At 44.0% G+C, this 26,570-nt stretch overlaps 1 protein-coding gene and 1 pseudogene across 1 annotated transcript; both read left to right on the top strand.

Moving 5' to 3' along the window:
• Positions 1–1,416: 1,416 nt before the first annotated feature.
• On the top strand, positions 1,417–16,250 carry PROKR1 (prokineticin receptor 1). The gene is made up of 3 exons (XM_005575700.4): positions 1,417–1,979; positions 3,805–4,449; positions 12,869–16,250. The coding sequence occupies exons 2-3, from the start codon at positions 3,965–3,967 to the stop codon at positions 13,563–13,565; spliced, it is 1,182 nt and encodes a 393-aa protein (XP_005575757.2). The 5' UTR covers positions 1,417–1,979; positions 3,805–3,964; the 3' UTR covers positions 13,566–16,250.
• Positions 16,251–25,595: 9,345 nt separating this feature from the next.
• LOC102135077 (NADH dehydrogenase [ubiquinone] 1 beta subcomplex subunit 3 pseudogene) lies at positions 25,596–26,069 on the top strand (annotated as a pseudogene).
• The last annotated feature ends 501 nt before the right edge of the window (positions 26,070–26,570 follow it).

The raw sequence follows: 26,570 nt of genomic DNA, 5'->3' as shown, positions 1-26,570 counted from the left end.
ACTCTGTTTCAACAAAAAATTAAAAATAAAGAAATAAAACAGAAAAATTCCCAGGATCCTCAGTCCTTTAGGGATGGACTAAATGGCTGGCAGCATCACAAAAGCATCCTGAATGTGGTGGAGCTTATGTTGAGAGCTAAAGTTTATATATTTTTTATTTTTATCTTTTAATTCCATTTTCCCACAAATTTTTGGAAGTTCCCATGTAAGTGTACATGTATATGTGGAGCATTTTGCTTATCCCTTTATCATTGATGGACATTTGGATTGTTTCCATGTCTTCCCTATTGTGAATAATGCTGCTATGAACATGGATGTACAAACATGCCTTTGAGACCCTGTGTATTAGTTCATTTTCATGCTGCTGATAAAGACATACTGGAAACTGGGAACAAAAAGAGGTTTAATTGGACTTACAGTTCCACGTGGCTGGGGAGGCCTCAGTACCATGGTGGGAGGCAAAAGGCACTTCTTACATGGTGGCATCAAGAGAAAAATGAGGGAGAAGCAAAAGCGGAAACCCCTGATAAACCCATCGGATCTCATGAGACTTGTTCACCATCACGAGAATAGCATGCGAAAAACAAGCTCCCATGATTCAATTACCTTCCCCTGGGTCCCTCCCACAACACATGGGAATTCTGGGAGATACAATTCAAGCTGAGATTTGGGTGGGGACACAGCCAAACCATGTCACCTTGCTTTTATTTTTTTGGGTTAGACAGCCAGAAGTGGAAACACTAGATCATATGGTAATTGTATTTTTTAATTTTTTGAGGAAACACTATACTGTTTTCTACAGTGGCTGCACCACTTTACTTTCCTACCAACAGTGCACAGGGTTCCAGTTTCTCCACATTCTCACCAACAGTTTTCATTTCTTTTTATAGCTGAATAATATTCTATTGCGTGCATATACTATATGTATTTTGTTCATCAACTTAGCTGATGGACATTTGGGTTGTTTCTGTCTTTTGGTTACTGTGAATAGTGCTGCCATGAACATTGGTGTATGTGTGTCCCTGCTTTCAATAGTTTGGGGTTACATACCTTGGAGTGGGATTGCGGGACTGTATGCCTCATTTTTTGAGGAATCTATGGGCTTGTAAAGGTAAACTGTGCTCTGTAAGTCAGCGCTGTCCGTCCCAGTCTTCTGAGCAGACATCCCTGGGCGGGGGTCCTTCCTCTCTCCAGTGTGCTACCCCGCCCCCTTGTTTGCTCTCTAGGAAGCACTTCTCTGAGCCTCTTTTACGGAGAGGTAGGGCAGCTGGCAACGAAGATTGCCTTGGTGTCCAGTCAGGCTGGCCCAGGGGACCAGGTGGGGGTCGGCCCCTGCGTGTCCCCTGAGGAGGTGTGTGGACAGCGGGGAAGGCTCCTCGGTCCTTTGCAAGCTCGCGGCTGAGTGGGGCCGTATCCACCCACTCAGACGGCGCTGGGCTGCCAAGGTGAGCCGCCGAGGAGCCCGGTGCCCCGAGGCGGGCACAGCCGCCCCGCATGGGTGCCCCCGGCTCGGGGTTGACGCAGAACCCTGCCCGGAGCCCCAGCGGCCCCGTTCCCGCCCTGGGCGGCCGTTTCGAAGCCTGAGCCCGGCAACGCGCCGCCCGCCTGGCCCGGCTCCCTCCCGCGCGTCCTCGTCGCGAGCGGCAGCCTGGGCGCTCCGGACACTCCAGTCCAGGGCCATCCCGGCCTCCGCAGCCCCGCTGGCCCGGGCGACCCCCGACACGCCTCGCCTGGAGCCGGCACCTTGGCGCCCCACGGCCACCGGAGGCGGGGACAGGGAGTCCGGGGCGGGCCGGGCCGGGGGATCTGCAGCGGCGGCGCGAGCGTAACTCCGCAGCCAGAGCCGGGAGAGCCCGGAGCAGAGGAGGAAGGGAGCGGGGACCTGCCCTCCGCCTGCCGGCTTCTGGGAGAAGCGTCTCCTGTTACGGCCCCGGAATAAGAAACCTGGACCTTGCCCGCTGGGCTCCGCGATGCCGCAGGTACAGAGCCCGCCCTCCCGGGGAGGATGCTCCAGGGACCCCGCGCTCCACCGCCTGCGGCCGTGGGGCGCGGGGGCTTCTGAGTGAAGAGGGGGCTTTGCAAGGGATTCATTCCTGTGCGTTTCTTCAGGAGAGCCAGGCTTCCCCTCCTCTGTCCTTAGGGGAAGCCGCCCAGGCTCCAGGGGGAAAGTTGGGAGCAGGCGGGGGACTTGTCAGCAGGTGTTTGTGAGAGAGGCTCCCAGAGATCGAGAGGTCACCAGGTGGGGGTAGGACTGGGGTTCCTCTCTGAACGGTGAGAATAAAGGAGAAAAGACGGCTGGACATTCATCCTTAATCTCGTGACGCCCTCCTCTCCACCCCCGAAGTTTCTATATTCTTTGCTTTTAAACACTACTTTAAGCCTTCAGGTAGCATGCTTGTAGGGGTACCCCTCCAGGAGTGGCATGCCCCTGTGAGCCACGGGGCCTGCAAGGAGTGGGGCCTGTCCCGCCTGGGCTCCAAGCCTGCCCACCTCCTTCTTTTCGGCTGAGTTCTGCTTCTCCTCCTTGACAGGGGCAGAGGGCAAGGGCTGAGCCAAACAGAATTGAGAGCTCAGAGGAAGGAAAAAATTAGGGGAAGGAGTTGGGAAAGAGAGGCAAGGAGAGGCAGCAGTGGGGCTGAGTCTCGCTGGGGCACAGAGGGACTTTAACCCTGGCCCCAAGAAGACAGGCTCCAGATGTTTTGGCTTGGAGGAATATGGAGAGCAGGCTTTCCTGGGGGTGGGGAGGTCGGGTCCTGGGCATCTTCCTCATCTCCCTTTCCCAGGAAACTCAGGCTTGCATTCTTCCCTCTGTTCTCCTGACATTTGTTTTAGGGTGCTCTCCAGACCTCAGCTCTCCTTCTATGTCCCACTCGCTGGTCTGATGTCTTCAGGGTTTGGGAGGGACTGCAGGGAGAGGGCAGGGGATAGGGAGACTCTGGCTGCCTCCCTGTCCTCACCAGGGCAGCTGACACTCCCCGAGACCCCTCACCCCTGCCCCATTATGTGGTGTGGTGGAGTCCCTGTACCAGGATTTCGCTCCTCTTCCTTGCAGCTGACGGAGGAGGCCTGAGAGCTCAGTAGTAACTCCTTGCAGTTCTAGGGTGTAACGCTCTCCTCCAGGGAGCTCCAGGCTGTGCAGACATTATTGATCTCCTGCCTGGCAGATGTTGAACCTCTGAGTGTTTAAGCTATTTACCTCTGGACACTCAACCAGCCAAGGAAAAATTTTGCTCTAGAGTCCCCATTCTCATCACTTGGTTAGTCACAGGTTGTGACTTTACCCTACAGCTTCTGCCTGGGGACAGACCTTCATAAATGCTGTTTCCAGTTTCTAGGGTCACAGCAGGTTCTGATGTGGGAACACAAAGTCCAGCAAAGAGAGAGGAAGGTGGCTGTTCTATGGCTCGTGATTTTAGAGCCATGTTTTGCCAGAAGAGCAAGGAGAGCAGACAGGCTTGTCTGAAAGCCCTCCCTCTTAAAGAGCATTTAAAGTAATTTCTTACTCTTCAGCCTCCCCACACTCCCAACTTTTGTCCTTGAGAAAAGGTGCAACATTTCTGAGTCTTCAGTGGAATAGAAATCAACTGAGCCAGTGCTTGATTGTCTCTATAGCAATCCACCCTTCCCTATGTTCAATGCATGTGGTTTTCCTTCATTTTCTCCCATTGGTTCCTTTATTTCTACTCCATCACCCTATATTCACTCTGGGCAGGTAGCTAATAGATCTGCTTAGGTTACAGAGTGGTTTTAAATTTGGCCAGCTTTACTCCAACATGTAGCCAACTGTTTGTATGTCTTTCAAAGGTTTAGAATGGAGCTCAGACACCATACCCCAAAGATGCTGGCAGAGACATTCTGACTCATTAATAGAGAGCTGGCTGATAGCAGAGAGGGGTGATATCAGCCTTGTAGACATTGCTCCGGGGAATTCTGAGCAGTGTTGCTCACAGCACCACCTGGCCAGATGGAGACCACCATGGGGTTCATGGATGACAATGCCACCAACACCTCCACCAGCTTCCTTTCTGCGCTCAACCCTCATGGAGCCCATGCCGCTTCCTTCCCATTCAACTTCAGCTATGGTGACTACGATATGCCTTTGGATGAAGATGAGGATGTGACCAATTCCCGGACGTTCTTTGCTGCCAAGATTGTCATTGGGATGGCCCTGGTGGGCATCATGCTGGTCTGTGGCATTGGCAACTTCGTCTTTATCACTGCTCTGGTCCGCTACAAGAAACTGCGCAATCTCACCAACCTGCTCATCGCCAACCTGGCCATCTCGGATTTCCTGGTGGCCATTGTCTGCTGCCCCTTTGAGATGGACTACTATGTGGTGCGCCAGCTCTCCTGGGAGCACGGCCACATCCTGTGCACCTCTGTCAACTACCTGCGCACTGTCTCTCTCTATGTCTCCACCAATGCCCTGCTGGCCATTGCCATTGACAGGTGAGTGCAGCAGCAGTGGGGGCAACAAAGGCGGTCAGGGAGGAAGGAGCATTGGAATTGCCCCCTCCTGTACTGCAGTTGCAGATTGATGAGAGGTGTCTCTATTCACCCTAGATGTAGATGCATGGGGGACTCAAAAGCTTGCCCATTGACTGACAGTGAGAAGAGTTCTCCTTTTCCAGCTTTGTTCAGACAGAAGGCAGCAGAGCCCTCTAGAGTTGGGTGATGGGAAGCTTTTGGTCTCCCCTGCTATGGATGTTTTCCTAGATGTTATACCTTTCAAGGTCTAGAGTAGACAGGTAAGAGGAGATACTGAGGAACACTTTAAGCTCCAGGCAGTTACCTCTTGAGTCAACTTGGAAATCTTGAAGGAGGTTTCTATCTCATCAAGACTTCCTCTACTAACATATGACCTTCTAGCATCATCTGTTTTTAAATAAGATTCAAGAATTTGTGGCTGGCTGTGGTAAATAGTTCAAGCCTATAATCCCAGCACTTTGGGAGGCCGAGGCAGGAGAAACATTTGAGGCCAGGAGTTCGAGACCAGCGTGGGTAACATATCCAGACCTCATCTTTTGAAAAAATAAAAAAATTAGCTGGGTGTGGTGGTGAGTGCCTATAGTCCTAGCTAGTTGGGAGGCTGAGGCAGGAGGATGACTTGAGCCCAGGAGTTCCAGGCTGCAGTGAGCTATGTTCATGCCACTGCACTCCAGCCTGGGTGACAGAGGGAGACCTTGTCTCTAAAAAATAAATAAATAAATAAATAAAAAAGATTGAAGGATTTGTTTTGAAAAGAAAAAGAGAACATATGCTTATTTACTTTTTGTTGTTGCATTAATCACTTTGTACCTTTTAGTCCATTTGCACAGATAGTGCAGAAGAACTGTTTCTGGTGATCACAAATAAAGTCAGGAAGAGCAGCCCCTGCATGCCTTCCTTCAACTTAGTCTCTTCCTTTAGTGTAAACTTGTGCTAATGGGCCAGGCTGGTCTTTGTTCCTTGGGGGACAATCTTTGCTAGCTCCTCTGCCCACAGTTGGACTGTCATTACAAAGCACCTGGTTACAGTCTAGAGACAATTACCCCGAGGATCAAATCAGGCCTCTGTGTACTTGGATCTGAACAGCCTGTCTCTGTCCCTTAACCCAGAGAGCCTGAGGCATACATGCTCTCCCTGTTCTCTGGCCTCGGGGATCTGAGGGGGTTTGACCTGGCCCTCACAGTCAGGACGCTGTTCCAGAGAGGAGCACAGCTAAGAAGGCTTGTTTTCTGAGACCACAGGCAGGGCGAGCAGGGGTGAGATGACCGAAAAGGATAACCTGAGAAAAGGGGGTTGCCAAGGAGCCTCTGTCTGTAAAACCGCCGAGGGGTGGAACCTCTGCCTCCCTTCTCCAGGGAAGGACATCGGGGAGTTAGCAGCGTACATAGCCCTTGGTCTGTCCCTGTAGATCCTTGCAGAACGCTACTTCTCCTTGGCCACATTCCCTCCACTGAATCACAGAGTCCCGCGGCTTTTCATTTACCTGGGCAAGGACCCCAGGTGAACCCACAGAAGGAGCAGGAGGAGAGCAGTCAAGTAGAGTATCTGCCTCTTCTGTTCCCTTCAGAGCTGCCAAGGAAGAGCTCCAGGGACTTTGTCTCTGAACTTTTCTGAAAATAGAAGCCGCCACCTTCTCTCTTAGCCCTTGAACAGGACAAAGCATACAGAGTCATTTCCTGAAGTTTCATACTAGCAAGAAACTACATGTGCTCAGCTACTAAAAGTGGGGTAGAGTGCCTCCTGTGGAGTGGGACCCTACTCCCTGGATGAGATCCATTTTACCACTTGTACGGAGTAACAATGGTAGGAGGAAGTAGCTTCAAGGGGAAAGGAAGCCAGGATACACTAAGGGGCATTGGGTTATTTGGAACATGTAAGACTGATATCGATGTCAACCAGTCAGTCTCCATCTACTGAAATTCTTCAAGCTCATAACCTCCTTTCATACCAAACCGAGCTTGTCTGAAATACTGCAAGCTTTTCTCTTGCAGTGTGTTTACACAACGGAAATTAGATACAATAAGAAAGATGAATTAGAAAACATGCTTTGCACCGTGGCGGCTGCTATGGTTGATTGGGGTTATGACTGGAAGCTTGTACCCAGACCTCGAGGAAAGCACCGTGGGCCTTCACGGGGCTGCCCAGTGGTCTTGGCGGATGAACGGCTGCTCCAATGCCCATTTTTTTATTGATGTTTGTGATCTTTTCTTCAATTATTCTTATTTGTATGTGTTGTTACCATCTAATTGTGGTCTAGGAATCATTAATTTTTCTCTGGTCTCATGTGTTGTTCAGGATTTGATCAGTTGGGAGCAACTAATTTTTATCTCGGTTTATAACAAATACACTTAGTTGTAAAAATGCCTTTATTTTTGTTTAATGAAACTTCTGTAGCCATGTTAGCAGTTATTCTGCCTGGGTTTAAATTCTGGCTGTATTGTGTGTTGGGTCTTCTGTTAGTTATTTGGCCTCTCTCTGCCTCCATTTTATCGCCTATAAAATGAGGATAAAAAGAAAGCCTATTGTATTGGGTTGCTTTGAGGATTAAATGAAATCATATATTTAATTGCTTAGAACAATATTTAAAACAGTAAGCAATAAATAAACAGTGGATGTGATAATGCTTAATTCTTAAATTAACCCTTATAGGAACGTCTACAGCAAAAAAGCAGATAAACTAATGAACATTTCTGATACACTAACCGCTTTGTTTTCGTTGAAATTATTGTTTTTATTATGTGGTTTTTAAAAAATACAAGATTTCTACAAAATGCTAGAACAAAACTATTTATCATCTACCTGCTTGTATATATTTATATTATTGGTTCCATTGTTCTCCCAGGCATCTAGCCTAGAAGAAAGTCTCCTTTGCCCCGGCTGCTCTCCCTTCTTCACCAGCATTCATTCAACTTCCAGGTCTTGGCAATACCCATTTGTTCATTAGGGCTGGTATCCTAGTCTCCTCTTGGTCTTCCTGCCTTCAGTGTTTCTTGGATCTCCCCATCTGTCGACTCTACTCCTCTGACAATCCATCCAAAGCTTTCATTCATTCACTCATTTAAACAATGCATTTTTATAGAGTAACTATGATGTGACAGATGCTATTGCAAGCACTGGAGATACGACAGTGAACAAGACAAAAAAACTCCTTGCTTTCCTGGAGCTTATACCCAAGGGATAGAGAGAGATCCAGTCAGGCAAACAAAAGAGGAAGGTAATTTCAGAAGCAAGAAATACTCTGAACAAAAAGCAAGCACACATGTAAAATGTTGAGAGTGACTCTAGGTGGGACCTATTCTAGGTGAGTAGTCAAGAGAAGGGTCTCCGAGGAGTGGCCTTTGAACTGGCTTATGAATGATGCAGGGGGAAACAGCCTGCCTTGGGAAGACAGGGAGCAAGCATCCCAGACAAGGGGGATTGTAAGTGCAAAGCCCCAGAGGCAGGAACAAACCAGACGGGTTCTATGAACAGAGGAACAGAGAGAAGGCCCCATGTGGGCCGAGGGAAGTAAGCAAGGCTGCAGCCAAATTAATCTTCTATCTTGTACATGTCTCCCCTCTCTTGCTTAAAAGACCTCTAATAACTCCATTGTCTACAAAGTATGGCTCAAACCCTTTCATCTGTTCTTCCAAACTTTTATTATCTAGCCCCAGACTGCTTCCCGGTCTCATGGTTAAACACATTTATGTCCTGTTTCCCCCAAAAATGTTGCAATCTTTGTAAGAACTGTCACCATGGCTTTTTATATTTAAAAAAAATTTTTTTAGAGATGGGATCTTGCTATGCTGCCCAGGCTAGTCTTGAACTAGTCTCAAGTGATTCTTGTACCCCTGCCTCCCAAAGTGTTGGGATTACAGGTGTGAGCCACTGTGTCCAGCCAACTTTTTACATGTCTATTCACCCAGTGCCAGGCACTCGATGAGGGTGAAATTGCACAAAAACCCTATTAGGTGCCCAGAATTCACAGACAGCAAAAGGTTATAAAAGAAGTAAGACACAATCACAGCTCTTGAGAGGCTGACCATCTGGAGTGGCAGGTAGGATGGGACCAGGGAGAACTAGCACTTACAAAACAGTTAAAGAATAAGTAAAGGATAAATTTGAAGGAAAATTTAGAGAAGAGTAAGATCATTATGTACCAGAGTAGTCAGAGGAGGCTTCATGCAGGAGGTGGACTTCTAAGTATCCTTCAACAAATGAAGATCAACAAAGGAGAGACAAGTTTTCCCAAGAGAGTGAGTAAAACAGTGTTCGGAAAAGCCTAGAGGTGGGAATGCCTGAGGTGAGTTTGAGGTACCTTAGAGAGGGATGTCGGGCGTGGGTAAGAAACAGAAGGACAATAGAGATCGGAAAGAATAGGATCTATTTCAGAAGGTCTCAACGGCTAGGCAGAGGGAGTCAGACCTGAGGGAAGCAGGAAACTAAAAAAGATCATGAGGCCAGCTGCGATGGCTCATGCCCGTAATCCTAGCACTTTGGGAACCCTAGGCAGGTAGATCCCTTGAGCTCAGGGTTCGAGATCAGCCTGGGCAACACAGAGAGATCCTGTCTCTACAAAAAAAAACTAATGTGGATTTAATAAGATTAACAGTGACTAATGTGAATTTAATAGGGTTTGTAAGTGCTAGTTCTCCCTAGTCCCATCCTACCTGCAACTCCAGATGGTCAGCCCCTCAAGAGCTGTGATTGTGTCTTACTTCTTTTATAACCTTTTACTGTCTGTGAACTTACCAGGCATGGTGGCATGTGCCTGTAGTCCCAGCTACTCAGGAGGCTGGGGTGGGAGGAACCACTGGGCCCAGGAGATAGAGGCTGCAGTGAGCTGTAGTGCCACTGCACTCCAGCCGGCTTGGGTGACAGAGCAATACCCTGTCTTAAAAAAACATGCATCATGAGAGACCTCTGCCCGAGCCACAGGTCTGGGTTTCCTTTTAATGTGTAGACACTAAGATCCCACAGCATGTGGGGGCTCCAGGGAATTTCTCTTTTACCCAGAATGCTGAGGAAACTGGCCAGTCTATGTACCTGTGAAGAAGCTCTCTTCTTCTGTCTTGATGAAGCTAAGGCCTGAATAATCTTGCCCAACCTTAGGAAGCACAGAAGCCTCCTGGTGAGCTCATTAGTCAGGGCCACTGGCCTGACGATTGGGTTGTGTTATCTCTGCCCATCCCATGACTAGCCTAGTAGCTGCTGGGACCACTGTTACCATGATTTGATCCGGGACTTGGTCCTGGGAAGAGAGACAGAGCCCAAATACTTCTTTTCCAGCCCATTGTTATCACAATTATTGCCCGGACCATCTCTTTGTCTAGCAGCTTTTATTCCTTGTTCTCTGGGAACTGTTAGCTCTACGTGAATCTGGACCTAAGCCACTGTAGCGGCAGACACACAGGGCAAGCCAAGGACATACTCATAAGCAGAGAAAAGCGGCTGCCGCATGTCAGACCCCTTTTTGGAACACCAATAGTTAGAAACCAACTGTGATGGAGAGGAAAGAGGAGAAGGGCTGCTGGGATGCCAGGAAGGCAAGAGGAGGGGGCATCGTTTGCTCTTGGCTGAAAAAAGGAGGAGGTAAAAAGCATTCAGAGAGGCCACTGGATTTGCAGAAAGATGTGGGTCTGAGTCATTGTTCTGTTGATATCTAGTTGTGTGGCTTTTTGGCAGGTTAACTTCCCCAAGCCTCAGTTTTCTCATCTATAAAGTGGACATCGTCACTGTCTTACTTATTTAATAGGGTTAGAATTATCTAGTGAAAAAGTGGATTTGAAAATGCGCTGTAAATTGTAAACTTCTTTATAAACATAAGCAAACATAGCATTACTAGTGCTAGAGGTCTGGAGTTCTGGTCCTAGCATTGACAATGCTGATGGAAATCCTTGAAACAGTTTTCTGCAATTTGCCTATTTGTAAATATATCAGGAATGCCTCCCGCACAGCTCATGGCACTAATCCTGGGGATGGAGTTGGGGTGATGTCAGAGAGACTCAGAATGAAATAACTATCTGATAGGTAGTCACAGATTACCCTGAAGATTAGTTTTGATGTATAGAGTTTATCCTATAAAATAGAAAGTAGGAGAGGACTTGCAAATCGAGTATTTGCCAATAACAGGTAAAGGAAAATTGCTGTGTATACAGAATAGCTCTGGGAAAAAATACATTTTAAAATGTTAGTAATTCCTTGTATATTAATAGCTTACTGTTGCTATGTGCAGTCTCTCATTGGAGCCTCATAGTATCTAGGTAATATTCCTATTTTATAGATGAGGGAAGTGAACCTATAGGGATAAGAAAAATGACTCAGATTCACAGAGCAACTTTCTGGCAAACCTGGGATTAGACTTGTGGTCTTCTGAGTCTTAGGTCGGTGTTCTCTCCCATATGTTTATTGAAAACACACTCTGTCTGAAGCATCATAAAGGCTTAGGTAGCTACTATCGGGAAAAGGAATGGAATTATGTGGTGAAAATTCTTATAGGGAATAAATATGAAATAGGAAATTTCTTTGTCAGAGTAATCAGCAGAATGTGGCGGGGTAGGCAGAGAGCAATGGAGCCAATGAGAGCAGAAGGTCTAAACTCTCCATTTTCATTGTGAGTCAGGGCTAGTTTGAGGCTCTGGTTATATCAGGAGCACTGCGGTCTTAATGAAGGGCTCACTCTCGTGCATTGACAATGGCATTGCCAGCACCCTGCAGACATTTCCCTTTTTACTTCTGGCACTTGGGAGATTGGCTAGAGTGCCAGGGATGGCAGTCAGCGGGTGTCCAGAGTGGGCGCAACCCATCCTACTTCATCTAACCTCTGGGGGCTAGAAGAGAGCTGGAGGCTTACTCCTGCCAACTCTCTAAAGGATGCTCAATAGGCTTGAGTGCCCAGGCTGTGAGGGTGGGACAGAAAGAGCAGAAATACAATCAGGAAAAAAAAAATACGTAAGAATGAACCTCTCTTCAAATCAAAATTCCAAGAAAGATGACTTCATAAGGATTGGTTTCAAAGGAAACAGAGCTGGTTTGGCCTTCCTTCAGGCCCTGGTCACATTTGCTCTGGGCTCTACCTGGGATAAGTTCTGGACACGTGAGACCGTGTTTGTTTCTAGTGTTGACCAATTAATCCCCTCCCACTTCACTCCCCATCTCTCTCTTTCCCCAACTTCCACCCCCTGCCAGCCACAGGATATCTTCCAGGAAACCAGAGCTCTCTGCATAAGCTGTGTGCATTCTCTCTGGGAAAGAGGCTATCAGCTCTCATGCCGCACAATGACTCACATCCCCCCTAGAAAGGGCTCTCTCTGTTTCTGGACCACTGCGGTAACAGCAATGTGGGTTTTCTTTTTTTTTTTTTTTTTTTTTTTTGAAAGGACAAAAGCAGTGTCTTTTCACTGTCTGATGCTTTGCGGTTAAAAAAAAATACATTCGTGTATATTCTCAATTGATTTTCACATCAACTCTGTGAGGTAGGGTTAAATGTTTTCTATCAAGGAAGGGTCCTGTGGTCTGTGACCTTGAGAAAGTCATTCATCTCTCACTGCCTTCCATTTTTCCACCTGAAATTGAGACACATGGCCACAAGCTTTTCCTCCTCTGCATGCAAAGCAACAGTTTTTAGAATGTGGAATGAAGAAAAACCTTTGCCCACTGTTTCCATTGGAAAGGGCAGATTCTCCCAACTCTTTGAATTATCTTGCCCTTTTAGCTCTAAACTGAGAGGTAATTAGAATGAACAGCCCAAGAACAGGAAGGAGCTGGGAACAGTGCCAGGCTAGAAACCGATGGGAGGAATTATTATATTTAATACTAATTGTTATCATTTTGAGTACATATTAGGTTTAAAACTGTGCCAGGCACAGTGCATACATTATCACATTTAATATTTAACAGCCAACAAAACTTTTGCAGATAAGGAAACTAAGGGTCAGAGTGCATCAACAAAACTTGGCTGAGGTTGCACAGCTAATTAGAGATGACCCTGGGGTTTGCTTCAAGTTGGCCTTTTGCAGAAGCCCATGTACCACTGGGAGTTTCCTCCACACATACCATTTGGTTGCTCCTTAGACTGTTGTAAAATGAAATAGCAGATTCGCTTGAGCCCAGGGGTTTGAGACTAGCCTGGGCAGCATACGGAGACTCTGCCTCTACAAAAAATAATGAAAAAAATTAGCGTGGGTGGTGCATTGCACCTCTAGTCCCAGCTACTTGGGAGGCTGAGGTGGGAGGATTGCTTGGGCCTAGGAGTTCGAGGCTGCAGTGAGCTATGATCATACCACTGCACTCACTGCACTCCAGCCTGGGTGACAGAGCAAAACTCTGTTTCAAAAAAAAAAAAAAATTATCCAGCACTTCTTTCTCACAGTGGCTGCCTCCACTTGTGTTCTTGCCCTAGGTATCTGGCTATTGTCCACCCGCTGAGACCACGGATGAAGTGCCAAACAGCCACTGGCCTGATTGCCTTGGTGTGGACGGTGTCCATCCTGATCGCCATCCCTTCCGCCTACTTCACCACCGAGACGGTCCTCGTCATTGTCAGGAGCCAGGAAAAGATCTTCTGCGGCCAGATCTGGCCTGTTGACCAGCAGCTGTACTACAAGTCCTACTTCCTCTTTATCTTTGGCATTGAGTTCGTGGGCCCCGTGTTCACCATGACCCTGTGCTATGCCAGGATCTCCCGGGAGCTCTGGTTCAAGGCGGTCCCTGGATTCCAGACCGAGCAGATCCGCAAGAGGCTGCGCTGCCGCAGGAAGACGGTCCTGGTGCTTATGTGCATCCTCACCGCCTACGTGCTGTGCTGGGCGCCCTTCTACGGCTTCACCATCGTGCGCGACTTCTTCCCCACCGTGTTCGTGAAGGAGAAGCACTACCTCACTGCCTTCTACATCGTCGAGTGCATCGCCATGAGCAACAGCATGATCAACACCCTGTGCTTCGTGACAGTCAAGAACAACACCGCCAAGTACTTCAAAAAGATCATGCTGCTCCACTGGAAGGCTTCTTACAATGGCGGTAAGTCCAGTGCAGACCTGGACCTCAAGACAATCGGGATGCCTGCCACTGAAGAGGTGGACTGCATCAGACTAAAATAACCCCCTGGACTTTGCAAAGCTTAAGCACAAGGCAGGGTCCTGCGGACACTGACTAGTGTGCTTGGATGCACATCAACCTGGGACTTTTTGTTTGCGGCAGAGGGCAGAGTAAATGGACCACTCTGTGAACCATGTTTTCAAGGAGCTCAGAGTTTCTACAATGCATGTGACCAGACACTATCAATAGTGGCATTTGTTGAATGTCTAATTTGCACACCAGTAGGTACTGGTAAGACTTATATATGCTGATGACATTAGTTGGCAAAATGAAATTGGAATTAAACAGAGGAAAATGTTGTGGTGTAGATAGAAATAAGGGAGTTTCCACAAAAGAACTGGAGTAGGTATCTAGGATTGCAGTACATGTGCTCGCAGTGTGAGGGTATCTCTGGGCCATCCACCTACTCATCACACACCGATCCGGCCCATCTCTGGGAATATTCTTCAGCTGGAGTTCATGCCTAACATTTGCAAGACTGGAGCGAGAATATGAAAGAGACTCTAAGCTCCTTGTGCAGCCCTTCTCCTCTCATCTCTCATGGCGAGGGGCCTTGCATGCATGTATTCATGGTCAAGTTCTGTGCAAACTCTTCCTCCCACACTGCTCTATGGCCACCCTCAGGCCCAGAGGTCTGCACATAGGTGGTAAGGCTCTTCATCAGAAGGACTGGCTTGGGGAAGAAGACACATAGACCCTGGATGCCATTTGGACAGGGAATTATGGGTTCTGGATACCTGGAGTAAGTCTAGAGGGGGAAGCCTGGATTCAGGGTAGGCATGTCCCCCGGTTCCATGGACTTTTTGCCTTCAGTGAGGAGGGAGATGCAAGTGGAGGAGAGTTAAAACAGGAAGGCAAAACTGGAAACATGCGGGGCTCAGTGCGGTTCAGGTGCGGCAGGGGCTCAGGCTCTCCAGGTATACAGATGACACTGTTCCCACCTATTATTTCGTTTGGACCAATTACACTTCCCCTAAGTCCTTCCCTTCCCTCTCATGCCTCCATGCTTATGAAGCATAGAATCTTTGAAAATGGACACAGTACCACCTGGATATGGCCTTCATTCATTTTTCTGTTTTCACCAGCTCTCAAATGTGAGTGATGAAGAGTTCCCTCCTAACCAGACAGCATGGTAAGGTATCCTCATTGATATGATTTGAGGGCAAGATATCCTTATTACTGGCCCCTGAATCCATCCTAGTCTTTGTTCCTTTGGATTAAGACTTGCTTTGCTTCTAAAATAGGGTTCCTCTTAGGAGGGATAAGCCACACATTTCTAGTCCTCAGTGGGAATGAAGTCATGTGATTCAGTGGCAGAGGATGCAGGTCAGATGCATCTTCCAGAAGTCTGTGCCGCCCTGAGCACCCAGGAAAGAAGGGGACATACAGACGGGTAGTGTTAGACCAAACAGTGAGCTTCAGTGACCCCACAGGTTGTTGAAGACTCATCCCACTTTCTAACCTGCCTCCTTTGTTTGATGTTTTGAGTTTTGGAGTTTGGTATTTTGGAGCTGGAAGATCTGAGAGACAGACTTGAGTCTGTCAACTGTGTAGCCCTGGGCAAAGCCTCTCCGAGGGGACAAAGGTAACACCTGTGATACCTTCTGACCGAGTGGCTATGAGAAGCCAATGAGACAATACGTGGGAGATACCTTCAACCACACAAGTTGTCAAAAGGATGGACTAGGAACTGTGTGTAGTGCGCCTGGACAAGAAAAACCTCTTACCTTCGCTTGTGTATCCAGAAACCTGGGCGTCTCCACTTTTATTTTTCTTTGTGTAAATTATTCTTTTGCGCTTCTTAACAGTGCTGTATGCATTATGTGCCTAATAACATGGCTGTGCAAACAAGGTCATGAGATTTGCTCATAGATGCATAAAGGAAAGGGTGGCGAGTCTCCGGTTAGAAGATGAGTTTAGGGTTTTGGAAACTCCAGAATCGGAGTATCTTTGTGATCCTGGAAGTGCTGATCATCTTCCCATGACTGTTCGCAGCCAGCATGAATCTGGGCAATGGGATCGTTGTTTCTCAGTCTGGTTTTCTTCTCACGAGTGTGTAGAGCTACAGCGTGGACTTGTCTTTTTCTTATTTAACTCTAGAGCAGCACACCTACAAGGTTTTTTAAGTGGCATGTGTGACATGTTCCCCTCCAAATATAGTCAACTCCTTATTTTGGGCAGCAAAGTTTATTTTGTATAGTTACTTTATTTCCCTGAAAGACACATTACAAAAATCTATTTATTTCTTCTATTAGATCACCCAATAGACTTACCCTACAATTTAATCATAATTTAATCATAATGCTCTTGGAGAATAAAATTAATTAAAATATTAGCCTAAACCAAATATGCATTGGAAGGCCATTTTTGTTTTTTATATAAAATCATATATTGCATTCTAAAATCTGGAAGGTTAGCTTTTGGATTAAAAAGTTAAAAATGATATAATTTATTGCATTATGTCCATCCCTTTCATTAAGAATGCTAAACAAGAGTTGATTGTATTAAACAGGAGGTTTTTGTATGCGACAACCAAATCCCCCTCTGCTTTTCAGCCTAAAATGTATCAATTTTTCACTCAACTGTCTGTAATGCTTCCAAATATTAGTGTGTGCTTGTAATTTTATAGTGAATGAGAGTGTTGTGTTGTTATCAAGTGAAATGAAAATACCTGTATATATAGAAAATCATGGAGCGTCATGTCCTGTGTGTTCCACCCCCTTTCCTATCCTTTTCCTAGTTGTAGTGACATGGTTCTTTAAGTGAACACTAAGTAGTTTCCATGATCATATGATTTGTGAGATCAGTGCTAACTCATGCTGCAAACTTCCCCTCTCCATCCTAAAGAGATTTAACTGATTTATAGATCCGCTTCCTAGAAGTCTGCTCTGGTAAAACCATTAATACTTTTTAGTATCTGAGTGCCAAGACTTGAAATCTGAGGACCTGTTTATGTCTATTACATAAGCTAAGGCTAAACCTGAACAGGCTTAATATCCACACACGCAAAGTGAGCAAGAGACAAACCTATGTTATACCATGCCACGTTCAGATTTCATCCAACTAGCTGCCCGACTGATGGCTTCTCCAAAAACTGGCGGTAAGCCCCACAAAATGACACTTGTTCTATGTGTGTCCATTCTGTTCTCTAAATACTTTCAGTATGCAAACAGATAAGTACATTGTCTTATACGGAAGGATAAAGATGTGATTTTATAAAATCAAACTGTTTCCATAACTAAAGTATAAGGGCAGATTTACAGTAAAGCTTTTGGAGATTTCGTCTACTGAGTACAATTTGAAAAATAATTGGAATGACACTGAACAAGGCAATGTGGTGATCACTCCAGCAATCCCTGAAGCGTGAAACAAGTTCCAGGCTCCTTATGAAAAGGAATGCCAAAGAATTTGTGAGATGACCAGAAAATTATAAATATGAGTCTTACTCTTGAAAAATATATGATATATTTTGGACTATATCCACAAACAATGAGTCCAATTCTCTTTCCTACAGTCGAAGTGAGAATATCAAATTCAAATCACTCATTTCACAGCTGATAAAACTGAAGTCCAGAATGGGGAAGATATTTGTTTATGGTCACACATCTGGTCACTATGAGAGCCAGGGTCAGACCCCAAGGCTCCTGAAGTGGAGTCCAGGGCTCTTCTACCACAGCATTCCTGGATGCAGGGAGCATCAGAGTCTTAGAAAGGGCAGCATCCTTTTCAAGAACCCTTGAGGTGACTGTTCAACCCCTGTCTGGCCTTCTCTGGAGATCCCTTACTTAAGAAGTTTAGCAGAGACATTCCTAGTTCTTTTGCATGCCAAGTTTAGCTCATTCTACCCCTGGGAACTCACAGCACAGGCATGGAGACCAGGAGATTTTAAGGAAGAACTGCTAAAAAATGTTTACAGATACCCTTTCTTTACCTTGCCTAGTTGGGCATTCCTGGGAATCTAAAAGGAATGACACTAGGCCCCTGTTCATGAGAACAGCTGCCCTCCCCAGGAAATCAGAGGAGAGAAATAAAGAAGTCACACTTGGCTGGACGTGGTGGCTCACGTCTGTAATCCCAGCACTTTGGGAGGACGAAGCGGGCAGATCACGAGGTCAAGGGATCGAGACCATCCTGGCCAAGATGGTGAAACCCCATCTCTACTAAAAATACAAAAATTAGCTGGGCATGTGGTGCACACCTCTAACCCCAGCTACTCCGGAGGCTGAGGCAGGAGAATCGCTTGAACTCGGGAGGCAGAGGTTGCAGTGAGCCAAGATCTCACCACTGCACTCCAGCCTGATGACAAAGTGAGACTCTGTCTTAAAAAAAAAAGAAGCCACACTTGGCTGAACGTCCAGAGGAGTGGCCAGACCCTGTGTGCTCAGAGTTTAGTCACATTGAGGGCCACCTCCTGCCCCTGCTGGTGAGGACAAGAGAAGCGGGGAGGCTTTTGGAAGGAGGTGAGACTTGAGCTGAACAGAAGCAAAAGGTGCAGAGAAGCAAAAGATGAGCATTCCACCTGGCAAGAGAAACATTTATTTCTTCTTTCTTCTTTTTTTTTTTTTTTTTTTTGAGACAAAGTCTCACTCTGTTGTCCAGACTGGTGTGCAGTGGTGTGATCCCTGCTCACTGCAACCTTCTCCTCCCAGGTTCAAGTGATCCTCCTGCTTCAGCCTCCTGAGTAGCTGGGATTACAGGCACCCACCACCACACCCAACTAATTTTTGTATTTTTAGTAGAAACTGAGTTCCACCATGTTGTCCAGGCTGGTCCTGAACTCCTGACCTCAAGTGATCCACCTGCCTTGGCCTCCCAAAGTGCTGGGATTACAGGCGTGAGCCATTGAGCCCAGCCTGAAAAACGTCTTTTATCTGCTTTAGGAGGCTGAAATTGCTCTTCCCTGGAGGGGAGGACCGCTCACACAATGATGGAATTGCCACCCCTGGGAGAGGCAGCTCAAAAACTGGAAAACACAGAGACATAAGAAAGGAATACCAGAGCCTTATCTGAGAGTGGGTTTTGATGGGATAGAGGCAGGAGGGCCAAGAGCAGAGAGAAACTGGCTGTATGAAATAGGTCTGTGTGATGGGGTGAGGGAGGCATTTCATAATTAGGAAAAAAAAGAATATGAAGGGAAAGGTTGTTGGAAACAAATTTGGCTGACTTTAATACTAACAGCAAGAAGAATCTGCCATGTATTGGGCTGGGCTGAGCATGTTACAGGAATTGTCTCAGTCAGTCCTCATACTCCCATGCTACAGATGAGGAAACAGCCTTAACTCACAGAAGTTGCTCAAGGTCACGTAAGTGCGCTGAAATTTGAAGCCCAGTAGTTCAACTCCAGAGCTCAGCCTTTTAATCACTCTGTGCTGCAGCCTTTATATGATGTTTTTAGCCCTCCTTTAGGCTTTCTAGTAAACCAAATAGACACGTTTCTCCTTAAGTTCAATCATTAAGTGATAAATCGACATCTAAATTAACCAGATTTTCTCAAAAACTGAGAATAACACCACTCCCATCTTTATTTTTCCTTCTCTGAGATGTTTCGTTGACCCGTAACAACTGACCGCAATGCAAAGGTCCTTAACTTTTAAGCGTCTTGGGAGCTTCTGGCATCCAGTGAAATTTATAGCTTCTTCCCAAAATAATGCTTTCAAATGTATTCAATAAAATACATAGGAATACGGAAGAAATCAATTCTATTAAAATGCAATTCTCAAATTAGTTTAAGTTTGTGGTATAATTATATAAATATTTATATTTCATTTCTTTATATTAAATCTTCAATGTCTTACATAATAATATTTAGCATCAGGCTAAAAACTACCATGATTTTGAAGTAGCAATGAATGTAAACGATATTTTGAGACCTCTCTCCAAACTCCGATGAGATGTAAAATATCTCTTGGCGACAGTCTCAGGGACTGCTAATTCTAGCATGGTTTGTTGCCTGCTTCATAATGGCAGGAAATGTGAAGTTCAATTACAGTTTAGTGAGAATAGCAATACATTTTTTTTCCCATCCAAGTTCACAGTCCCCTGAACTGGTTCAGAATACCTGCCTTGGGGGAGGCCAAAACACTGGAGTGAGCATTGGGAGAAATGGAGATGGCAGGAAAGAAGAGGCCCACAAATTTAAATGGAATTAAATCAATAGATCTTTACCGGACACTTTTCTTGTAAAGATGCCTCAGTGGGCCTTGTGGTTCACTGACTTTCTATCTCTCTGCCATCTCAATGGCCCCAGTTCTGATCTGCATGACAAAGATTCATCCAAGAAGCCAGGGAAGGTTTCTCCTAATGAACTGTTGTTCCAGGACTCTTTCACGCAATTATTTAACAGATATTTCTTGTCCTAGGCTCAGATGTTACAAAGATGAATGACGCGATTCCAGCTTATGTCCCTGAATGATTGCTCTTAAGAAGAGAGGGTATTTTGGTTGCTGGGAAGCACAAAGAAACATCCTGTAAAAGCAGCATTGCAGATTTACTTACCAGGACTATTGCTTTACCCTCTTACTTATTGCTTTTTGTTCTTTCATGAATTATTTTGCTTCTGCTGGCCTCATTTCGATTTTGTTGGCCTTTTCACATACTCTTGAGTAGAGTGATAGACTTATTTTGTTTTTTTCTTGTATCTTAAGCAATTAAGGGAGTGAGTTTTCCTTTGAGCAGAGTTTTGCCTTTGGTTGGACATGTAGAGTCTCTTTAACTCTGACATAGCCCTTTTTATTCCATTATATTTGATATATATATATATTGCTTAGTTCATGCTTTCCATATTCTCTTTATGTATTTAAGAGTTGAAACATTTTCATTTGTTTATTATTTCCTTTTGTTTTCCATGATTTTTTTTTCTTCCAGGGTAGACTGTTCATTTCTCTCTGTTCCTTTTTGTCTCTCTTATTGTTTGATTTCTTTTCCTTTGTCATAATTATGCATAGCTTTCCTGTTGTAATTATTTTTATTTTATTCATCTTGGACAGACCCAGCTCTGTTCCCCAGTGTGTTGACCAAATCAGGGTGGCTGAATTTCCCTTGTTCTACTTCCTCTTTATCTGGTTGCTTCCTCTGTTTATAGCTTCAGTTAGAGAGTTGGTGCTCCACATTTCATACCGCTGAGGATGGGGGTGAGAGAACTCTTTGTAGCCACGGTTGGTGGGCTGTGTCTTCATTGTGTTACTTTATTAAAAGTTGTATTCTGGAATTCAGTTTTGCTGGTGCTGCATATCCCGTCTTTGGGAGTGATGCCCAGGGTTTTGGATTATTTTTCTAACTCAGAACTACTGAGCCTTCACTTCCATCAGTGATAACCTGCTCTAGATGAGTTATTCTTAGTTTTATCTTCTTTTTATACTCTTCCACTCATTTGTTGAGAAAATCAGAAGGCTTCTGGGTAGAGTATTTTACTCTTGCCTGTCTAGATCCCCTCTCTACCTTGCTGTATTACCTAGAGACTGACTTTTGGACTATACCATTGAGCAATGTTTCCTTCTAGTTTCTTTCTGGATTAGGTCAATGGCAGACACCAATGGGACATTAGAGGATAAAGCAGATTGAGGTGAGGATTTGTTCAATTGAGTCCCAACTTTCCAGGTCATGAGGGCTGGCAGCCCCCTACCACTATTGGGCAGCTATCTGCTATAGCTGTTGGTCTCTTGGGGTCCTGGTAGCTATTCCTCCCCTTTGCTCTCAGGCCTAGGGCCGGTAGGCTCCCTTTTTAATGACCTCAAGGCACTCTCCTGTCTCTTGCTGGTTCATCTTAGCTCTGGCCATACCATTGCAAACCTGTCTTTTATTCAAGTCTCCCCATTCCCTCTGTTTCCTGATAGTTCCCTGACTGGTGTAGTGCTGGTCATAGTACTATACATTGCAGTAGAAGAGGGTGATCTGGAGCTCCCCACGCATATCTCTTACGGGTCACTCACCCCAGAAAAGCCAAAATCAAGTTCTTGCCTTAGTTTTCTCTTTCAATTTTGCTAAATTAATACCAGCAGGGGTTTCCTGAACGCAGGTGACACCTTGACCCCAGCCGGTGTACAGGCTCTTTATACCATCACGAGAAGGAATTCAAGGATAAGTCAGAAAATAGTGAAAGTATGGAGATTTATTGCAAAGTGAAGAATACACACTTGAGAAAGGGGAGAGCAGGCATACTTAAGAGTCATGCACGAGGGATTTGAGGCTGCTACCTTTACGGGTTTCTCTAACCAAGGGGTGGAATATTCATGAAAACTCATGGAAAAAAGTGAAGATTTCTATGAACTGTGGTGCCACCCATTTTTACACCAAATATGGTGTTCCTGGAACTGTCATGGTGCTGTTGAGTGTGTGATTGAGTATGTTAACGAGCATATAATGAGGTCCTACGTGAAACCTAGGTCAAATCCAGCACCATGTTGGGTCCAGTCTGTCTTAGGCAGCTTGGTTCACACCCTGTTTTTCAGGGATTTATCAGCCCCTAGCTTCTGTGGCTATTTCAACAGTTTCCTTTTGCTAGACATGTGAAACCGCTGCCTGGAATTTTCTGTTCTCCTGCAATCACTCTGTATTATTTCTGTCTCAAAATCATTTTTTCTTTTTAGAAATATTAGCTTTGGGTGGTTATTTTTTCAAATGTTTTCTTGTCTTTTTTCCGGTTAGTGAAAAACAAAATGGCAAATTCTGGCAATTTCTCCCATTTCTGGTATGTCATTACCCATGGTGGTGGGAAGAAGCTTTTAATCCATAAGGGAACATTTAGTTTGTTTCTCTAAGATGTCTACCTCCCACAATCAGTGTGATTCCATCACAGTGAGGGGTATTTGCACGATTTTTTTTCAGAATTTTATCTACTGCCTTTCCTCATGGTACTACTTTTAAAGGGTGGAGTTGGAACCATTTTCCATCATATATGTATGAGTTTGTGCTCCTTCCTTAATTTGAGAACAGCCTTGGATTTTATCTATCACCTCTGGCTGTCTACTTATATAACTTACTGTTGCTTACTTCATAAGGTTTAATGATATATCTCTTTCTCTATATTTCCCTAGAAGACCATTGTGTGTGTGTGTGTGTGTGTGTATAGAAGATAACTATAGGAAGATTAATATGTTAGAAGGATTAGTGGCCAGAAAGAATGGGATCAGAGAGACCAATTAGGAGGTAGTAAAACTACAAAGGAAGACATGAATGGAGTGAAAGTCTTAAAGTGTTACTGGAGATAAGGAAGGAAGAGTAGGAGGGGATGATGGTGATATCTGGAGGTTGGATGACTGGCAATTCTGGAGCAGGAACTGGCTTAGGAGGCAGATAAGATGTTTATTATTATATATGTTAATTTTGAGGTACTGATAAAATAATTAGATATATCCAGCAAGTGGTTAGAAATTTCAATTGCGAGTTTAGGAGAAAATTGGAAATTAGAGAGACTTGGCTACCATTCACTTTGAACTATTACCAAGACCAGACTGTCAAATTAGACTCACAAATTAGAGCTCTTACTCAGTATCAGACTTCACTAATAATGTCAAGTCTAAAGAAATTAAGAAGTTGGGTAAAGTAAGAATGGTCTAGGGATAATTCAGTGGCCCCATAGATCCTCCTTTCTCACATTGGACATGGTCCTTGGCCCAAAACAAATGATGAGGTCTCTAAATGCAATTTTCAGTCACCTCACTAGGTGGGGAATATTTAGGTTATGAAACATTTCCTTTTTTCCCCTTTAAACACAGATCATTATAGGGATTTTGTGACTTTTAAAAAAGCACTCATAAGTCATGAATCCATAAAAAATTAGTTTTATTTTACATAAGTAATCCTGAATGGGGATGTTTTGCTATGTGGATTATCTGTATGCAGATAAAGACTCTTGTCATATCAAACCATTAATCTATTTCAGGAGATGGAGTGACCAACAGGTTTCCAAGGAGATTCGACTGGGTTACCTACCTCCTTACCTTAAGAGAATTCCTCTGTTAATGAGTAAAACCTGACCACAGACTAGCTGCCTTAACATAATCCTTCCCTTGCATAAACTCAGTAATTGAAATATTTGGAATGGATAAGAAACTGAAAAGACAGAATCTATAGAGAAAATTAAAATAGCTATTTTACAAATAAGAGGAGAAATAGGAACCAGGAATGGTAAGGGAAAGAGAAAATTCAGATTATTCCAATTAAGAAAATGAATTTAGTGTGACTGGGAAGTTTAACTTTAATTTACTTTCCAGTATTCTCTTTTTACTGTGTAAAGGAATCAAAATGTCAAAATACCAATGCTACTTTTCAAAAAATTAGAAAATACAATCCTAAAGTTTATATGGAACCAAAAAAGAGCTCAAATAGCCAAAGCAATCCTAAGCAAGAATAACAAAGCTGAAGGCATCATATTATCCAACCTCAAATTATACTGTAACACTATCGTAACCCAAAAAGCATGATACTGGTATAAAAAAAAAGACACATAGATCAATAGAACAGAATACAGAATACAGAAATAAACACAGATAACCCACATATCTACAGCCAACTCATCTTTGACAAAGTCAACAAAGACATACACTGGGGAAATAACACCCTTTTCAACAAATGGTACTGGCAAAATTGGATTGTGATGTGCGGAAGAATGAAACTGGACCCTTATCTCTCACCATATACAAAAATCAACTCAAGATGGGTTAAAGACTTAAATGTAAGATCTGATACTAGAAAAATTCTAGAAGAAAATCTAGAGAAAACTCTTCCGGACATTGGTCTAGGCACAAAAATCATGACTAAGACCTCAAAAGCACAGGCCACAAAACTAAAAAATAGACAAATGGGACTTAATTAAACTACATGCCTCCTGCACAGCAAAAGAAATAATCAGTAGAGTGAACAGACAACCTGCAAAATGAGAGAAAATACTTGCAAACTGTAAATTCAACAGAGGGCTAATATCCAGAATTTACAAGGAACTCAAACAACTCAACAACAACAAAAAACAAATAGCCCTATTAAAAAGTGGACAAAAGACAGGAATAGATATTTTTCAAAAGAAGACAAAAAAATGACCAACAAGCATAGAAAAAAATGCTCACATTTCTAATCATTGGGATATTGCAAATAAAAGCCACAATGAGATATCATCTTACACCAGTCAGAGTGGCTATTATTAAAATGTAAAAAACAAACAGATATTGGTGAGGATGCAGAGAAAAGGAAGCACTTATATACTGTTACTCGCAATGTAAATTAGTACAACCTCTATGGAAAACAGTATGGAAATTTCTCAAAGAACTACAAATAGAACTATCATTTGCTCTAGCAATCCCACTACTGAGTATCTACCCAAAGGAAAAGAAATCACTATACCAAAAAGATACCTGCACTAATGTTTCTCACAGCACTATTCACAATAGTAAAGATAGGGAATCTACCTAAGTATTCACCAACAGATGGTTGGAGAAAGAAAATGTAGTACATAGGACTACGTTTTCTTTGTAGTACATAGGAATATACTACATAAGAATATTGTTCAGCCATAGAAAAGAATGTAATCACATCTTTTGCAGCAACATGGATGAAACTGGAAGTCATTATCTTAAGTAAAGTAATTCAGAAACCGAGAGTCAAATACTGCATGTTCTTACTTATAAGTGGGAGCTAAATAATGTGTACACATGGACATACAATGTGGAATAATAGACACTGGAGACTTGGAAAGATGGGAGGTTGGGAGGGAGGTGAGGGATAATAAATGACCTAATAGGTCCCATGTGCATTATTTGAGTCATGGTTACACCAAAAGGCCAGATTTCACCACTACACAATATATCCATGTAGCAAAACTGCACTTGTATCCCTTACATTTATACCAAAAAAAAAAATCAAAATTTTACTTCAGAATAAAATTGTATTTCTCAGACTCCTTTGTGCTAAGAATGATCATGTGACTAAGTGCTTATCAGTAAAACCTAAGAGGAAACTTAAAGTATGGAACTTGCTTCTCTAAAATGAGAAGTGCTTTCTCTTTCCCTTCCAAAATTCTGCTGTTTAAAATGCGATGCAGAAGTGTCCTGAGAGGTCAGATTGAATTCAGACATGGCCCATGGACATGGACGTGAACATGGACACCATAAAATGGAACTTTCAGATTATAGACAATGGAAGATAGAAGGGACACCATTAGAAGATATCCAGAAGAAGCTGGCTGCAAAAGGGGTAAGGGATCCATGGGGCCGCAATGAAGCTTGGAGATACATGGGCGGCTTTGCAAAGAGTGTTTCCTTTTTTGATGTATTCTTTAAAGGATTCAAATGGGGATTTGCTGCATTTGTGGTAGCTGTAGGAGCTGAATATTACCTGAATTCCCTGAATAAAGATAAGAAGCATCACTGAAGATAATACCTAGAAGTATCATAGTGGTTTCTTAACTCTCCAAAATAAGATTTCTTCACTATAACCTACTCATCTGGGTTGTCCCTTACAGAATATTAGTAAGATTTAATAAAGTAAAATAAAATATATATATGCCAAAAAAAAAATGCGATGCAATGGCTGAAGCTCCAGGAGCCATCTTGGATGATAAAAATCAGTCTTGCATTGTAGGCATGGTGGTCCAGAGAGCAGAAAAGATAATGGGCCCATGATAACCTGTGGTGTCCATGCCAACACTGGACTGATTATCTTCACTTCTCCTAAGTGAGATACCAATAAGCTTTCATCTGGTTTAGGTCACTGTCCATGGAGTTCTCTTCCTAGTTGCTACCCTAGGAAAAGTACCCTTAACTGGACACCCAGAATAACTCAGTATCAGTTAGCTCTGACTACGTTTCGTCTTCCACATAATCACCATCTTTTCAACAAAGGTTGCATTGTCAAACTACATGGATGGGATATCAATATTCTCCAGCACATTAGGACCTTAATAAAAAGAGAATCTAAACATGTTTAGTTTACCACACCTGTGAGGACTTTTTTTTTTTTTAACCTGCTCTTAAGGTGCATTCTCTTTATCATAGGCAAGTTTTTCTTTTTGAGGATAA

The sequence above is a fragment of the Macaca fascicularis genome, chromosome 13, assembly GCF_037993035.2.
Source record: "Macaca fascicularis isolate 582-1 chromosome 13, T2T-MFA8v1.1".
Lineage (NCBI taxonomy): Eukaryota > Metazoa > Chordata > Mammalia > Primates > Cercopithecidae > Macaca > Macaca fascicularis.
The sequence above is the reverse complement of the archived record's forward strand: the minus strand, read 5'-3'. Positions and strand labels throughout refer to the sequence as shown.